We start from the raw sequence: 16,267 nt of genomic DNA on the forward strand, positions 1-16,267 counted from the left end.
ACCTGTAGGGGTTTGGGTTTGGCGACCATCTAGCGACAATAGCTGTCTGAAGGTCTTCAAATTCCCTGCTTGAAAAGCTTTTTAAACTGTTTCCAGGCTATAGTGAGCTTCTGCGGTGCCTGGAAGAAAAAGGAGAGCTAGTATTGTTGATGTAGTGTTGAACATCATGCTTAACTGGCGTGTGCTAATGGGTGGGTTGGTGGTGGTGGGGCGTGCTTTGAGATTTTTCCTGATGACCTAAGGAAGGTTGTGGAGTCAACGAGGTTCTCCGCTAACTTAGAATCGGTGGTTGTTAGCGCTGCTACCGTTTGTTGCAGCTGAGCCACCTGATCTTAAGTGTCATGGGCGACACCTCTCCAACTACAGGTCCCGTGTGGACCTTTTGTATCTTACCGGCGGTGGTGACTGATGTGTCCAGAGACTTGTGTGGCTTGTGTGCTCTCCGAGAATCTCTGCAGCGACAAAAGGGTGAAGCAGCTCTGTACCCAACTGCTTCATCTCGCGCAACAGTTGGCTTTTTGTGAAGAAAGCAGTGTCAGTAAGTGATTTGGCTTAGCTGCTTAATTTACTGACAATTGTTTAATGAGTTGCCCTATCTGCCGTACGTAGGAGCAATCTTCTAACACGTCGGGGACAAGCCCAATCGTCGGCAGAAACCGCGTTTCCTCGGTATACAAATTGACCAGCGCCTTCGATGCTGATATCCTCCCTGTTCACGCTATCGAAAGCTTCCTTCAAATCGGTGAAAAGCAGGTGAAGTGGAGATCTAAACTCCGCGCACTGGACTTAGCAGGATACGTCCGAAGATTTTTCAATATTGGAAAGAAGAAAGATAGACCTCATATCTTTAAGATCGGCCGAGCACCCCTTCTTAGGGATAGGTGTAAGGAGGACTCATTTCTATGATACCGGGAAGTGTCCCTTGTTCAGGCAGTTGTTGAAGAGGATGGCGAGACGTTCACTGATGGTAGGCGCACAATTCCGCAGGACAATGTTAGAGATGCCGCCGGGGCCCGAAGATTTTTTATTGTTGGACCGGGAGATTGCAAGCCCGACTTCTTCTAAGGAGGTAAAGAAGGAGACGAACGGGCCTGTTCTGACTATATCAGCCCGGCAGCTGGGGGAAAAGGGGCAAAGGTAAGATCCTTCCAATCTCAATCTTTTATCGTTGACAGCAGTGGCGATCACCGAGTTCCAAATGGGGTCCGCTGGCGATTTGTCTCTGAGTAAGTGGCTGAAGGAGTCTACGCAAGCAGATGTTTTTTCCTCAGGGGAGTGACACTGGAGGTTACCAATTTTTATCGGTTTGTAGTTGACGTTAAGAGAAGATTTTTTTCTTTCAGCCAATCGATTAATTATTGAGAAAACTTGTGGGCTAGGTTTGAGGGATTTGAGGAGTTTCTTGTAAGTTGCATTCAGTTCTCACCGAAAAGTTCCATTGATTTTGCTGGACAGGTCTTTGATGATCTCGGAGAGGAGACGATAGTCAGCGTTACATCTGTTTCGTAACTGGTGACATAATCGTTTCCTGCGCTCCAGGACTGAGAGGAGGGTTGAGGGGGAAAGGCACACATATTTGTAGTAACCAGGCTCTTTGACTGGAGCGTATTTGTCAATTGTAGTTTCGAAGGCAGAGTTGACTTTCCGGATGTATGTATCTAGCTCAACATTAGAGTGTCCAGAGGAGGGCCCAATGCACTGACTAAGTCCTGTTGGAAATCGTCCCAGTTTGTCAGATCTACATTTATGCGGATGGCAGAATGCTGTAGATGCAGAGAGAGACTGAAGACATGATGGTCGGAGTGGGCTGCCAAAGAGGAGCAGCTAGTGACACATGCTGAGGGATTTGAAGAGATTCTAAAGCCGTCTAGGAAAGAAGACCCACGAGGAAAAGATGGCACTGATGTCCGCGCTAAGGAATGAGCCTGACTGACGCCAATCGGAGAGAACTTTGCCGTTTTCGTTGTTAACTGAGTCGTCCCCTATACGTGCCTTGCGTTGAGGTCACCGCCGAGGATGAAAGTATCAAAACTGGTCGCGATTTCCCAGAGTTTGGCCAGAATGGGAGTGAGATGATGACCTGTGCCGCCCGGGAAGTGGGGAGAGCCGATTAGGACTCGGAGGACGCCTTCACTCCTAAAAGGGAGTCTGACTACTGCTAACAAGCAGTTTGATGCCAGTGCAGCCGATGGCATGCCATTTGCCCTAAGTCCCGCTTTGACTAGTGTGGCTGTTCCTCTGTCCGCGTCGTTGTGGAAAGTAATGTAACCGGGGCATATAGTTTTACGTTGGGGGCTTCTCCCAGTCTGGTTTCGTTTAGGAGAGCGGGGTTAGGATCGGAGAGCGAAATGTTTATCATATGGAAATGAGTGAATTAGTGTTGAGTCTGAGCACCTTCATTTTGGTTGTCTAGCAATTTGAAGAGGAATTGTAAGTACGCTTGGGGTTTGTCTTCAGGGGGGTGACGGAGATAGTTGTGATAGAAGTCAGAGATTGTGTTTCACAGGGAGAAGAATGATATATTGAATAGGACCCTGGCTTCCATGAAGAAGCCCCTAGGAATGGGAGAATGTGGGAGCGATAAAGAGCTAAAGGTTTCGGGTGTTGCTCGACCTCTGGCCACTGCGGCGAAAGACGGGGTCGGTGAGGGAGGGGCGATCCAGTTGGCATGAGGCAGAGTTCTAGGCTGAGAGACATGAACAGACGAGGGTTTGTCAAGGTTGGGGAAGAACGGAGCAGATATCGGGAGTGCGGGATGCTTTTGGTTCTCTTTTTACGCTGGATTAATTCCAGCCTACGGAGAGAAGTTGGCAGGGTGACCCAGCTGGCCACAGTTTGCACATTTGAGGGGCCCCGCCGACTCCTTTTCGGCGTTGTCTTCTACATTTGAACGGGGAAGTCGCTGGAGGTATGTGGGCCCGCGCCCTTGATGCATCTGGGGTCGTATCCGCAGTTTGAGAAATAATATAATAACAACGAATCCCAACAGAGCGCCCAGACAATACAGTTCTCGGTGACGGAAGCGAAAGAGTATTGGGGTGGACTTTGGGGGTTACCTGCCCAGCATGCTGAGCATGCTGAGTGGATCACCGCCGAAGGCACCCGCCATGCCAATACACCTGGCATGAATTTCGCGGATGTTACCGAAGAGGAAGTTCGACGAGCTATAAACATCTCGAAGAACTGGAGGGGCCCAGGTCTGGATCGGGTGCAGAATTTCTGGTATAAGAAATTTACCAGCGTACACAGTCGGTTGGCACGCAGTATAAATGAGGTCATGAGTCGGCCGGAGGAATTTCCACCTTTCCTCACTGCGGGAATTACCTACCTTATCCCTAAGAAGGACACGGTGCAGGACCCCGCAGACACAAGACCGATCACTTGCTTACCAACCCTCTACAAATTCATCACGTCCATTATTAGTGGAAGGATCAATGCGCACCTCGAGACCAACAACATTCTGTCCGAGGAGCAGAAGGGCTGCCGAGTTGGGTCAAGGGGTTGCAAAGAGCAACTCATTATCGACTCGGTAGTTGTAGGACAAGCAACTAGAGGCCAAAGAAACCTCTTCAGTTGCTATATCGATTATGCCAAGGCTTTTGATAGCGTTCCGCATGCCTGGCTAATCGACATCCTACATCTGTATCGCATTGATCCGAAACTAATAAAGTTTTTGGCGACAGTCATGGAAGGGTGGCATACCACCTTGTCAGTCCGTACATCTGAGGGTGCTAATACCTCAGAGCCCATCCGTATTCGGAGGGGCATCTTCCAGGGGGATTCATTGAGTCCTCTTTGGTTTTGTATGGCACTGAACCCCCTTTCATGGCTACTGAATGATGCTAGAGGGCATGGTTTTGCAATAAAATATGGCCTACGTGCTAAGTGCGAACTGACACACTTGATGTACCTAGATGACATCAAGCTGTATGCTGGTACTGACAACCATCTTAGAAGTCTGTTGCGAATAATAGACATGTTCAGCCGTGATATTCGGATGGAGTTTGGATTAGACAAATGTCGAATCCAAGCCATTCGCAAAGGTCATCACGAGCCGCATGCCGGACATAGCATTGGTGACCTCCACATCGAAGCTATGACCGAGACAGACTTCTACAAGTACCTAGGAATTCTGCAAGGAACCCATGCTCGAGTTGGTGATCTGAAGGAAGCTCTGCTGTCCGAATTCCTGCGACGTGTAAAGCTGGTGCTGAAATCGCATCTCTCGGGGAAGAATAAAATAAGCGCGTTGAATGTATTCGCCATCCCTTCACTGGCTTATGCATTCGGAATATTGCCGTGGACGAAGACTGACCTGGAAAATGTCCAGCGGCGGATACGGACAACTATGTCCAAATTCCGAATGCATCACCCAAAGTCTGCCGTGGAGCGGATGAACCTGCCTCGTGACATCGGAGGCAGGGGCGTGGTTGACGTGGCGGCACAACATCATCGCCAAGTCGACTCGCTGCGCGCTTATTTTTACAGTAAAGAGCAGGCGAGCCCCTTGCATGCGGCTGTCTGCAAGGCAGACTGTGGACTGACTCCACTTAACTTGAAGGATCGATCTTTCAATCCTCTGAGTGGGGTGAAGTCGGACCAGGAGCGGATCGAGGAATGGAAGTCGAAGGCAATGCACGGTAAACACGTGAATTGTCTTTGGCAGCCATTTGTCGATTTGCATCTGTCGAACAGGTGGCTGTGTGCTGGGGAGCTCTTTGCTGAGACGGAGGGGTTCATGTGTGCCATTCAGGATGGCGTGGTCGCCACCCGAGCTTATAAAAAGCTCATCATGAAAGAACGGGTGGAGAACGACCAGTGCAGAATGTGTGGTTCGGCGTTAGAGACGTTGGACCATCTCATTTCTGGCTGTACTGTTATGGCACCGGTGCAATACATCACCAGGCATAATGCTGTATGTAAGGTTATCCATCAAAACCTTGCATATAAGCATGGGCTGATCACGGGAACATGTCCGGTTTACCGATATGAGCCGCAAGCAGTACTTGATAGTTCTGCTTACAGCATGTATTGGGACCGGCAAGTTCTGACTGATCGCCATACCGCACACAACAAGCCTGACGTACTGCTAGTTGACAAGACGGGTCGCTCCGCGTATATTATTGATGTTGCTATCCCCCATAATAGCAACATTGAACGGAAATACGTGGAGAAGAAGGTGAACTATGAGCCATTGGCTCGGGAAATCAAAGAAATTTGGCGTCTCGAGCGGGTGGTTGTAGTTCCCATAATATTGTCAGCTACAGGTATTGTACCTAAATCCCTCACGGCTTCCCTTGATGTCCTGGGACTTTCGCACAGTCTGGTTCAAACCATGCAGAAGTACACCATTCTGCATACGTGCTCGATGTTGCGGGGGGTGCTCGACGGATTCTCCCACTGACCTACCACCGGCCACCACCACCAGTGCCCCTTTAGTTTTTAAGTAGGTAGGATCGTCCGAGCCTAAATGCTTGGCACTTAGTGCTAGTATTAGGTAAAATCCGGCATCTGCCGAGATTGTGATAACTCGGAAATAATAATCGTTGGCGCAACAATCCATATTGGATCAGGGCCTTGAAGTGTGTTAGAGCACTTCATTCAAGACCGTAACGGTACACTACAGTATATTGTAGGAGGCAATGTGGTCAGCATTGCGCTCGCCCGAGATTATTACCCTGATTTGACTCAGGTACTCATTCACAGCTGAGTCGACTGGTATCCGACGTCAAATCACGATACAAACGTTTGAGAAAACGTGCCCAAATTGTTGGCAATTGAAACATTGAGTGACATCCCCTTTTCTCGGATTCTCCCAGCTAATCCGCTGATAAAGTAGGATATTTTGTTTAGTGACAAAGTTGGCATCTGCCTTAGAGTTGAGGGTCACACGGAAGATGCGATACTCCTTCATCTGGATCGGAATCTTGCAGTCAGAAGTCTGACAGGAACTGACTCCCAAATCAAAAGAGCGCGCCATGCGGCAGCTGTCAGAAGCAGCTCGGCATCGGATTCGCGTCTGCTGTCACTTGGCTTTCCAGAGTGCAAAAGCACGTTCCTCGCAAGAGGGAGAGCAGTTTCACCATTTAAATTCGATTAGGCCCAGAATATCCAGCTTATATCATTGAGACTCCACCTCAAGTTGGAGAAAGCGGACATTCTGAGACCCTAGCGTTGTAAAGGAGCGCGCACACATTTCAGAAACCAATCATAGACCGTTTTCGATAGCCAAAAATCATAGCTGTGAGGTCAGTCCCTATCCGAGGCGTTGTTAACGTTTCGGTAGAAATAAAGTTCCAAGACTTGCAGGTTGCTGGCCCACAAATTTCTATCCCTTTTAGTCGCCTCTTACCACAAGCAGGGAATACTTTGAGTGTATTTGTAAGCCCCAACTCAGAGGGCTGCCAACATTCTCCTTTAAATACTTCACAGCGATTTGGTGTTACCCTCGTCACAACCTGAATGCAAATCACCGATTGACAAGTTACAAGTGATATTGGACAAGTCCGTCCGCCATTGAATGTTGTTCATAATCCATAACCGCAATTTATAAATATTTATCCTTTTTAAGACGGTATCATGTCCCCACAGGGAAGCAGAAGAGTTCAATCCGGAAAATGGAATAATAGAAGGCAAAGAACTGCTGGAGAAAGAAAAGGAACGCCTACAACATTTACGGCTGCAGTTAGCAAAGCGGAATCGTGCCATTGTCTCGATCCAGCGGCAGTTGGACAACATTCCAGATCGTACAGAGCTCGCTCAATACCAGAGAAGGTTCCTAGAACTTTACAATCAAGGTAGCCACCTCCTAACGACCCCAAAACACATATAACTTCTCTCTATCATTCCAGTTAGTGCGAAGCATCGAGAAACGAAGCAATTCTACACGCTCTACAACACCCTAGACGACACCAAACTGTACTTGGAGAAGGAGCTCTCACTGTTGAATTCAATTTACGAAAACTACAACGAAGGCATGCACAACCCTCACTCGCGCGACCAATTCATCAAACAGTTCGAGGCAATCGTGGAAGGCGTGAAGCAAACCAAGATCAAGGTCCGGATGAAGTGCGAGGACGAGAAGGCCAAGCGGGACGGCCTCAACGCTCAGTTGATGTGTTTGGTGGAGCAGCAGCGCAAGTACGCGGCAGCCGTCAAGCAACTGACCAAGGAGTGCCAAAAGAACGAAGCCTTGCAACTCCACTTGAAGTCGATCAAATCGTAAACGGGACTCGCGAACCTCAGTTCGAGCCAAGAAGGAAAAAGTCTGCTTTACTCTTAGAGAACTTTCGTCGAGATAGGACCAGTAGGGATAAATATGTGTTAACTTCTAAGTAGGGCGGAACAGCTCCTAATTAAAGCCTAGCGTCGGATTCAAACGCAGTCTTTCGATATTTTTTTTATATATTTCAGTAATTGCTAAAGTGCTTTAACCTAAACAACGGTACTTTCTTTCCCGTGCTTCCTAACGCTAAGTACCCGCTTCCTGGCGAAAAATCCATCGTCCTAATTGAGCCGACGTCCGCCTGGAACCCAGGAAAATTGGCAAACGCTGTTCCCGTCGGAAAGTGGAAGGCCCTGATTGCTCCGGCAACGCTCTCTGAACAAATTCCCAGTATTTCCGAGGAGTGGTTGAATTTCACACAGCTCACGCTCGTTGTCAGGTTGTAGATGATCTTTTCAGGTTCCGGAGTCTTTGAACTGACGACATCCGAATAATTGTAGACATTGACGACTCCTTCGTTGCTTCCCGTGGCTAACAATCGCCCATTGGGGCTGAGAGACAACGCTTTTCCAGTTATGCAACCTTCGTCAGTAAAAACATGTTCAACTCGCTCCTGTCGCATATCGAAAATAGTCACGTCCGATCCCGTGGAGTGGGCGATGAGCTTGGAGGAGTTTTCGGTGAACTGCAGCGCCGAGCATGGGTTTGTTTGTTGGAAAGTGTGAAGCAGCTCCTTGGAGCTAACATCGAGTATGTACACTTCCCCAAATCGCCCACACGTAGCTAAATACTTCCCGCACGGCGAAACCTCGAATTTATCCAGTTTTGTTATCATCTTGGGCAGAGGAACCCGACTCGCTTCGCCGGACATGAGGTCGTAAGAGAAGAAATGCTGCCTGCTCCCTCCGATGATGACTTCCAGCCCATTTGGAAGCATCTTTGCACACTTGATAGGAAAGTTCTGGAACTGGACGTTGTGGAGCTTTTCATTCTTTTGTCCGTCGATGGAATAAATCGAAGCAATCCCGGAGAAGCCCGTTACGAGGGCCACTGTGGAGGTTGGGTGGAACTGGACCGCAGTAATGCTTCCCTCGGCGTATGTTGCTCGGTTCAGATCCTTCAATCTTTTGAAGTCCAAGTTGTTGGCCGGCAATGCCCCGGTCGACTTATTCGCCAAATGCCCGACGGTTTTCAACAGTTCCTCGTCGGAATCTTCCTCAGGTTCTCGGTCCAAGTCCGCCCACTTTGGAGTCGCCTGCAGCCTCTGGAACCTGCTCTTCAACAGCTCACTGTACTTCTTTTCCGTGTCCAAGTGCTTCAGGGATCCATTGAACTTGTTCGGTCGAACCACGTCGGCTACGCGGAACTCCTCGTCGTCTGAGTCCTGCCACGCAGGTTTCCGCGTCTTCTTTTTAGGAACCGATTCATCATCTTCGCCAGCGGCTTTTTTCAGGTTTTCCAGTAAAGCGGTTTTATCGCCAAACACTAGTTTCTCAAGATATTTCTCGTATTCAGTTTGCGCCGCGTCTCGTTTTCTTCCTTTTTTGCCTGACTTGGCGCCGTCGTTGGGATCGTCATCAGATGGGGATGGCGCTCTTTCAACTGCAGTTTTGCTGCTCTCTGCCTCCTGTTCCTTTTTATTCTCCTCCTCGAGAATTTCCTTTAACTCAGCATCACTGTCACTGTGTTCGTCTGAATCCATTTCGTGAATTTAAGCGAAATTTTAAAGGAAAACTGGCAAACAACCAGCCAAGATTGGACAGGCGTTCTGACACATTGCCTGACAGATTGAACCACGTGCAGTTGTCAAATGGAGAGACGTAAATAATGGCTGAATAACTCTCTGCTGGATATGCTGACTGTTTTTAGTTGGATTCTCGTATATCTTATTTAGATTTCAGTTTTATTTATTTATTGAGCAAAGAAACTGAAATATTGTTTGGGGTAAGAGGGATCCTAAGCGCAATCCTTTCTCGTTTTTACTTTTTTTTTTGGGGGGGTAGAGTAGGTGAATGCGTTTACGCACAGAGTGTTGGACTCCCGCAACAGCACGCTGGCAGACTACCAACTAAACACCTCCCTGTCATCAAAGAACTAGCCTGGAACCGTTTGACACATTACTTCGGGCTAGCCCTCCCGCTCTCCCGGCTTTGGGAGCCTTCAAGTCAGGGAATTCCTTTCACCAACGGCAGGGGAGGGGAGGAAGGGAGTTGTTAGTTCAGGGAACCCGTTACCGTCCGATCCCTCTGCCGGTCGAGTTCAATCTTCTTCGTAGTAAGAAGAGCCCGAACATAATGCGCAATACGATTCCAGCTGCCAGCGCTCTTCAGCATCTCTTTGACAATGTTGTCTGGAGAGAGCTCCCCTGTGTCTGTATAAAGCTGCTGGCGGAGGCCGTCCCACCTCTCGCAAGAGAAAAAGGTGTGTTCAGCGTCATCCGCCACTCTATTGCAGAACACACAATCAGGAGATCGCGCCTTCCCAATCCTGTGCAGGTAAGACTGAAAACCTCCATGCCCACTTAGAAGTTGGCTAAGGAAGTAATCAATCTCACCGTGCTTTCTGTTCAACCATGGGTCTAATTTGTCGATGAGCCGCGCAGTCCACTTGCCCCTTGGCTCATTTTGCCAAGAAAGTTGCCACTCGTTAAGGGTGCGTTGACGTTCTTCACGGGCAACCACTTCTCTTAAGTTTTCGCCCTTACGGCGATAGATAGCTTTGCGCTCCTTGGCAAGGAGGGCAACGGGGATCACTCCCGCAATCACCATCACAGCCGGTTCGGAGACGGTGCGATAAGCAGACGCCACTCGCAAAGCTCCCCGCCTCTGCACTTGAGCGAGGCGTTTACGATGCACCTCCTTGTCAAGGGCATCAGCCCATACCTCAGCACCATAGAGAAGGACGGACTGCGTTGCTCCCATGAGGAGACGTCTCCTAGTTGATATAGGGCCGCCGACATTCGCCATTAGCCGACTCAAGGCCGCGACTCCTGCTGCAGCCCTGTCCGCGGCTGCTTTGATTTGCTCGAAGAAGCTCATCTTCGAGTCGAGCATTAAACCAAGGCATTTAACCACTGGTTTTGACTCTATAGTCAACTCGCCGATCGATATAGGACACAGGGTCGGGATTCTCCTTCTGGTCAGGATGACTACTTCGGTTTTTTCCAGCGCAAGGTTGAAACCGTGAGCAGTCATCCATCCGCTTACTCGTCGCATCAATATGCCAAATCTGCTTTGCGCCTGTTCAACAGTGCGTCCGGCAACAAGTGCCGCAACGTCGTCTGCATAACCGACCAGGCGCGACTCTTCGGGCATATCGAGTCTCAGCAGACTATCGTAGGAAGCGTCCCAGAGGTCCGGCCCTAGGATGGATCCCTGCGCTACTCCCGACGTGATTTCCATCCTCCTCTGGCTCTCTAGCGTCTCATAGAACAGGGAGCGGTCTTTCAGATAATCCCTCAATATCCGCAAGACATAGCTTGGCACATGAAAGGAGTTCTCTAGTGTGCCTAGCATATCTGTCCATCTTACGGAATTGAAGACATTTCTGACGTCAAGCGTTATGAGGAGCACTATCCGTCGAGATCGGCGGCTGTGTGCCCCGGCTCGATTAAACGCATCTACGACCTCCATAACAGCATCCACTGTAGATTTCCCTGTTCTAAACCCGAACTGCCTTGCGGATAAGTCCCCGGCAGCACGGATCGCTTCAGCGAGTCTACCCCTGATGAGCTTCTCGAGCACTTTTCCGGCCGTGTCGCGTCGGTATGCAGACGGGAGCTCCGGGTCTCCTTTACCCTTACTGATCAACGCGAGTCTGGCCACTTTCCAGCGACAAGGAAAAATGCCCTCGTTCAAGCACGCCTTGAACGCTTCGAGCAGCAATTCTGGTCGTTGGCGGAGCACCAGTTTGTAAACTTCCGCCGGGATGCCATCAGGACCTGGCGCCTTCCTGTTTTTCATAGTGAGAACCGCTTCTTCGAGTTCTCCCATTGTGAAAAGGGGGCAATCCACGACGCTTTCCGCGCTATTTACATCAACCCGTACAGGCTGTCTGGGGAACGATGCCCGCACAATGCGGTCCATCTGGTCGGTGCTCAATATGCAGGGCTTCCGCAGAGCCCCGATTTTCCGAGTGACAAGCTTATAGCCAAGTCCCCACGGGTCATCATTCACCTCATTAACAAGATTTTGCCAGCCGCAAGCTTTGCTTTTATTTATAGCGCTGCGGAGTCTTCTTTTTGCTGATCTATATTGTGCCTTTATGGCACATGCCTCCTCGTTGGCGTACAAACGTTGTGCCAAACGGCGGAGCTTATGACACTCCTTCCGTAGGTCGGCAATTTCTGCCGTCCACCAGTACATAGAAGGCTTGTCGCGCCTGGGGCTTCTCCGGGGCATGGAAGCCTCACACGCCGTCGTTATCAGATTCATCACTGAATTTACGACGGTGTTAGCTGTGACACCACCACCCCCCGGAGTGCCCCTCAGCGCGGCCCTACCTGCTCCAAGAGCTTCGACGAACCTTCCGATGTTCACCCTCGTGACATTCCACACGCAAGGGGAACGTCGTGTTGGTGCTCGCCGGCAAGTAGCGTCAAACACTTCGAACGCAATGTACTGATGATCACTTGCCGAGAAGTCTTCTAGGACTCGCCACCCGTCCACCGATGATGCCAGAAATTCCGACGCAAAAGTGATGTCAGGAATGCTTCCTTCACAACCTGGGCGCCGAAACGTTGGCGTGGATCCGGTGTTTAAAATTACGAGCCCGGTTCTCGCCGCCATTTCCAGAATCCGTTTCCCTCTGGAGTCTGATTGAGGCATGTCCCATTCAAGAGCCCTGGCATTAAAATAACCGCCAACCAGGATTCGTCCCTCCGTGCTCGAAACGGCATCCTCCAGAGCATCAAGCCGGCGCTGAAAGTCCGGAATTGACTCATTCGGTGTCAGGTAAACGCTAAAAAACGTTATTCCTAAACACCGGATCCAGACAAATCCGTCGCCACGGCCTTCGGCAAGAACACGAAGTCGAACGTCGATAAATCGAGATACCATGAGGACGAGTCCTTGTTTCGGTATTGCTCGCTAATCAGCACTAGATAAGCATTTACTTCCGCAGCGAACTGTGCTAGCAACTGGTGAGCGGTTGCACTCCGGTGCATGTTAATTTGCAAAATGCGGATCATGGCGTTCGCACTCTAGCACTCTCCAATTCCGCCCTGAAGATCGGACACCGTCCCGAGCCCGCAGTGTGTGCGACGCCTTCGCGAGACGCGCCATGATCCCTGCAGAGAACACAACTCTCGCTTTCCTTGCAACTCTTCGCTTGATGACCCGCTTGGCCGCATCTCCGGCATGCTGTCCTCCTGTTCGGACCCTTGCAAGCTGCTGACGGGTGTCCATAGTCCAGACACCTGTAGCAATTGGTGGGGACTATCCGCCTTCGTACCCTGCATACTACCCATCCGATTGTGATACTCCCGCTGTTAAGGAGTTTCCTCGCATATTGCTCGGGGACTTCCACTACGGCGAGCTTTTGGCCTCGAGCATTTTTTCTCGTTGGTAATAGCAACCCGAGAAAGGGCTACCTTTTACTCGATTTGGGCCTGTGCAAGGATAGTAACCAAAGGCAGGAGGCAGTCCGAGAGGAAAGTCAGCCCTGACAGGCAGTACCTCTGCTCGTTCAACGAGGCTTTACATAGCAAGATTTTTTATTAGTGTAGGGTGGGACAGGCGGCCTGGTCTGATTATGGCCAAGCGTATGTAGAAACAGGCTGGGATTAGGCTCATCCAACTGACGAGGATCTGCGTGTCTGCTGGTCATGTGTTAGGGGCAAGTGGCCGAAGCAACAACTAGGGGATCGTCTTCCTTGCACTGGAGAAGGTGCTAATAGGACCCCGAGTCAAAGTGGAGTAGCACACGCCGAGAGCTGCGTGGACAATGGGGAGATTGGTCGTTAGTATGCGAACTCTGAATACCTTGGACATCTTCAGCTTCAAATAAGATCCTTACCCTGGTGGCTGGCTTAGCCAGGGTGGGGGCCAAGACATGGACTCAATTTACAAAATAAATAAATAAACCGACGATAGAAGAAGAGGTGGTGATGCCGGTGGCGCAACATCGGAGGACGAGCTGCTGGTATCCAGCCAGGAAACAGGAGCCGCCGAGAGCAGCACACTCGGTGCTGTGCTGAAACAAACTGCAGGGACCTCCCAGAGCGAAGCGGCACGCGGACTTGTAGTTTCCAGCTTGCTGCCATCAAACTGGATGTAGCGAGTAACAGACATAGTACGCTTAACCCGAAACCCTCGGGGGATCCCTCAAAAGCAAATACCGCCATAACGTCGGTCATCGGAAACCAGCTAAGAATGGAAGGTCCGCTAGTGCCCTGCTCAAGAGCCAATACCAGAAGTCCATACATATTCTCAGCAAGATTGCAAAGAATAAGGAGGCCGGTACTGTCGACGAGCGGAATGAAAAAGACCAAGCGATTGTTAAGGAATACAACAGCAAACGCCTGGCAGACGACAACAAGGCGAAGTCCACCGCTCTGAAACGCAATCGAACTCAAGGCGGGGCCGAACAAGATCACAAGCGGAGCAGAGTGGACAAGGGCTCGGACACTAAGCTACATCTGGAGAAAAGTGCACAGCAATAGCCAGCCGACGAGCTACGAACTGCCAAATCCTTCAGCGACGTAGCCAGGAACCACTTATGTGGAGCGCTGCCGAATGATAGTTCCGCTAGCGGCAAACTAGAATCGGAGGTGTAGACTAGTGTTGAGGCCAGGCTGTCAGAGGTGGTCATTGAGCATCTCCTGGACGCCAAAAGCAAACAGACGGGGTCCATCCCCTGCTTTGATTCCTCTCAGGTAGTCTGTAGGTTCGACGTTATAGCTCGCGAGGACCAATTCTCCAGGGACTTTCTCGATTCGTGCGTCGTTAAGATGTAAAGCTCAAAGTCATCCCCTACGACTAGATTCCCAGGAGACCGATCGCTCTCATCTAAGGACGAGTTTGTTCAATCCCTGCGCCTTCAAAACCCCAGGATTCCCATGGACGACTGGGTTGTTATCAAGGAGGGGGAACCTTAGACAAATAACCAACCCTTTCCACTCCGTATAAACGCAGAGGGCCTGGAGTCACTGGAAAACGTGGGAATCAGGAACGCAAAGGTAAAAGTGTTCCGCTCTTCAAAACCGGATCGACGCCATCAAGGAACTGTTCTAGGAAATAAGGATCGACACCAGATCAAGCATAAGGTAAACGCAGATAAATCTGCAGCACTCGAAGTACACCTCGGCTCAGACATCGACATCGCACTAATATAGGAGCCTTGGGCCAGAGGCGACCGAACGTCGTGGTCAAAATGGAGCTGGCGGGGGCAGAGAACTTGTATATTTCCTAGGTTTACATGGCTCATGACTGATCAGCTCCACAGAAGAGCTACAACATTTGACGAGCACCATAGCAACAAAGAAGGCCAACCTATTGATAGGCTGCGACGCCAATGCAAGGCATACGCTCTCCGGTACATAAATTGTCACGACAGACGAGCTGAAGTCAAAGGTCGGGGTCCTGGAAAAGGCATTCGATACCGTTTTTAAAGTCTCGTATCCCGCTAAGTACAGCAAGAAGACACTGCCACCGTGGTGGAATGAAGATCCCTCCAGCTTTAGGCAGCTGACCAGGGAAATCTTAAACATCTGCTACAGGCATAAATATTGGCAGCCATACAAGGACTGCCTGCCAAGAGGCGGTCTTGGTTCGACTATTGTCAGAACATCGAAGGCACCAGCGAGTCTGTAAGGCTCAGTAACGGCCATGAATCGCGAACATTCAGCCAATCAGCTTCATCTGTTTTATGTTGATGACCCTAGGGTGTGTCGTTGACATCCACTTAAGGATGATTATGGAGAGAAGACCTTTCTTTAAGTCCCAGCATGCCTATCTCAAAGGCCTGACGTAATAAGCACGGTTGAGGGGTCACTGTAGTACAAGCATTACACCTTAGCTGCCTTCTTGGATGTAGAGGGAGCCTTCAACAACGTTGGTACCAACGCCATCAAGGAACCCTTGACCAGTATTGAATTGGAGGGGTATCTTACTCATTGGATTATATCCACGCTAAGTACCAAGATAATCCAATCGGATATGGGAGGCAATCACTTGAGCAGAGCTGTGAACAGGGGCACGCCCCAGAGTGGCGTCATCTCTCCGGTATTCTGGTTAATAATGATGGACGAAATTTTACGAATTTTTGACAGCAGCGGGGTGAAGTTAGTGGTCTATGCCGATGATTTGGTGATATTAGTGTCAGGGATGTTTCTGTCCATTATGAGTTGGTGCTCAGAGGTGGCGGTGAGGAATACGGGGCGGCAACCCTGTCGGCCAAACCAAAACCAAGTGGCCGAGGAGAACCTCCATAGTTGTGGCACCGGGAGACGCTGTACTCACTTTGGTTTGCCGGCCGTGATGCAGTAGGCGAATGCTCCAAAGGCCTAATTAGGGCGATCAGACTCGAGTCTGCACGGGGACTCATCTGAAGTGGCAAATTGGTCACGAAACCTTACCAGGGGTATACTGGTACCATGGGAACCGGGATAGACTCTCATACTTCGGGTGAACTCCCGTTGTATGTGGTGACAGCTCGGTTATTTGCGGTAGGCCCCCTAGTGGGAGTTTCATGGAGCTTGTGGTTATGCTCAAGCGAGAAGAGACCTTCGGGCCTCGGCGTGGTGTTGGGTTTCAACACGGGTGCCGTACTCCTTAGTTCGGTAGAGATTTAGGTAATTCTTGCATCCACCAGTATGAATGCTAAGCCATGCACTTGGTATAGACTGGTACCGTTGTTGCTTGTCTCAGCGGAGCTCTGATTGTGGTCACGAAATCAATCCGTGTCTGAAAAGGACCGTAGGATTAAGTCTCCACGACAGGTACCTACGTTAAACACCAAAGGGCTTAACTGTCCATTATGAGCGCCATCATGGAGGTCGCCAATGCTATGCCCGGCATGCGGCTCGTGTTGACCTTTGCGGAT

The 16,267-nt window shown here is 50.1% G+C and overlaps 2 protein-coding genes across 3 annotated transcripts in view; one reads left to right on the forward strand and one right to left on the reverse strand.

Annotated features, from left to right (window-relative positions):
- Positions 1 to 7,383, forward strand: part of LOC119647949 (coiled-coil domain-containing protein 93) — a 31,824-nt gene extending 24,441 nt beyond the window's left edge. For both annotated transcript variants that reach the window (XM_038049326.1, XM_038049337.1), the window contains 2 exons: positions 6,592 to 6,797; positions 6,852 to 7,383. In XM_038049326.1, coding sequence (XP_037905254.1) covers positions 6,592 to 6,797; positions 6,852 to 7,225 — 580 coding nt within the window. In that variant the 3' untranslated portion in view covers positions 7,226 to 7,383. The remainder of the gene's footprint in view (positions 1 to 6,591; positions 6,798 to 6,851) is intronic.
- Positions 7,384 to 7,386: 3 nt separating this feature from the next.
- On the reverse strand, positions 7,387 to 9,035 carry LOC119647959 (U3 small nucleolar RNA-associated protein 18 homolog). The gene has a single exon (XM_038049345.1). The coding sequence runs from the start codon at positions 8,925 to 8,927 to the stop codon at positions 7,410 to 7,412; it is 1,518 nt and encodes a 505-aa protein (XP_037905273.1). The 5' UTR covers positions 8,928 to 9,035; the 3' UTR covers positions 7,387 to 7,409.
- Positions 9,036 to 16,267: the final 7,232 nt, after the last annotated feature.

The sequence above is a fragment of the Hermetia illucens genome, chromosome 1, assembly GCF_905115235.1.
Source record: "Hermetia illucens chromosome 1, iHerIll2.2.curated.20191125, whole genome shotgun sequence".
Lineage (NCBI taxonomy): Eukaryota > Metazoa > Arthropoda > Insecta > Diptera > Stratiomyidae > Hermetia > Hermetia illucens.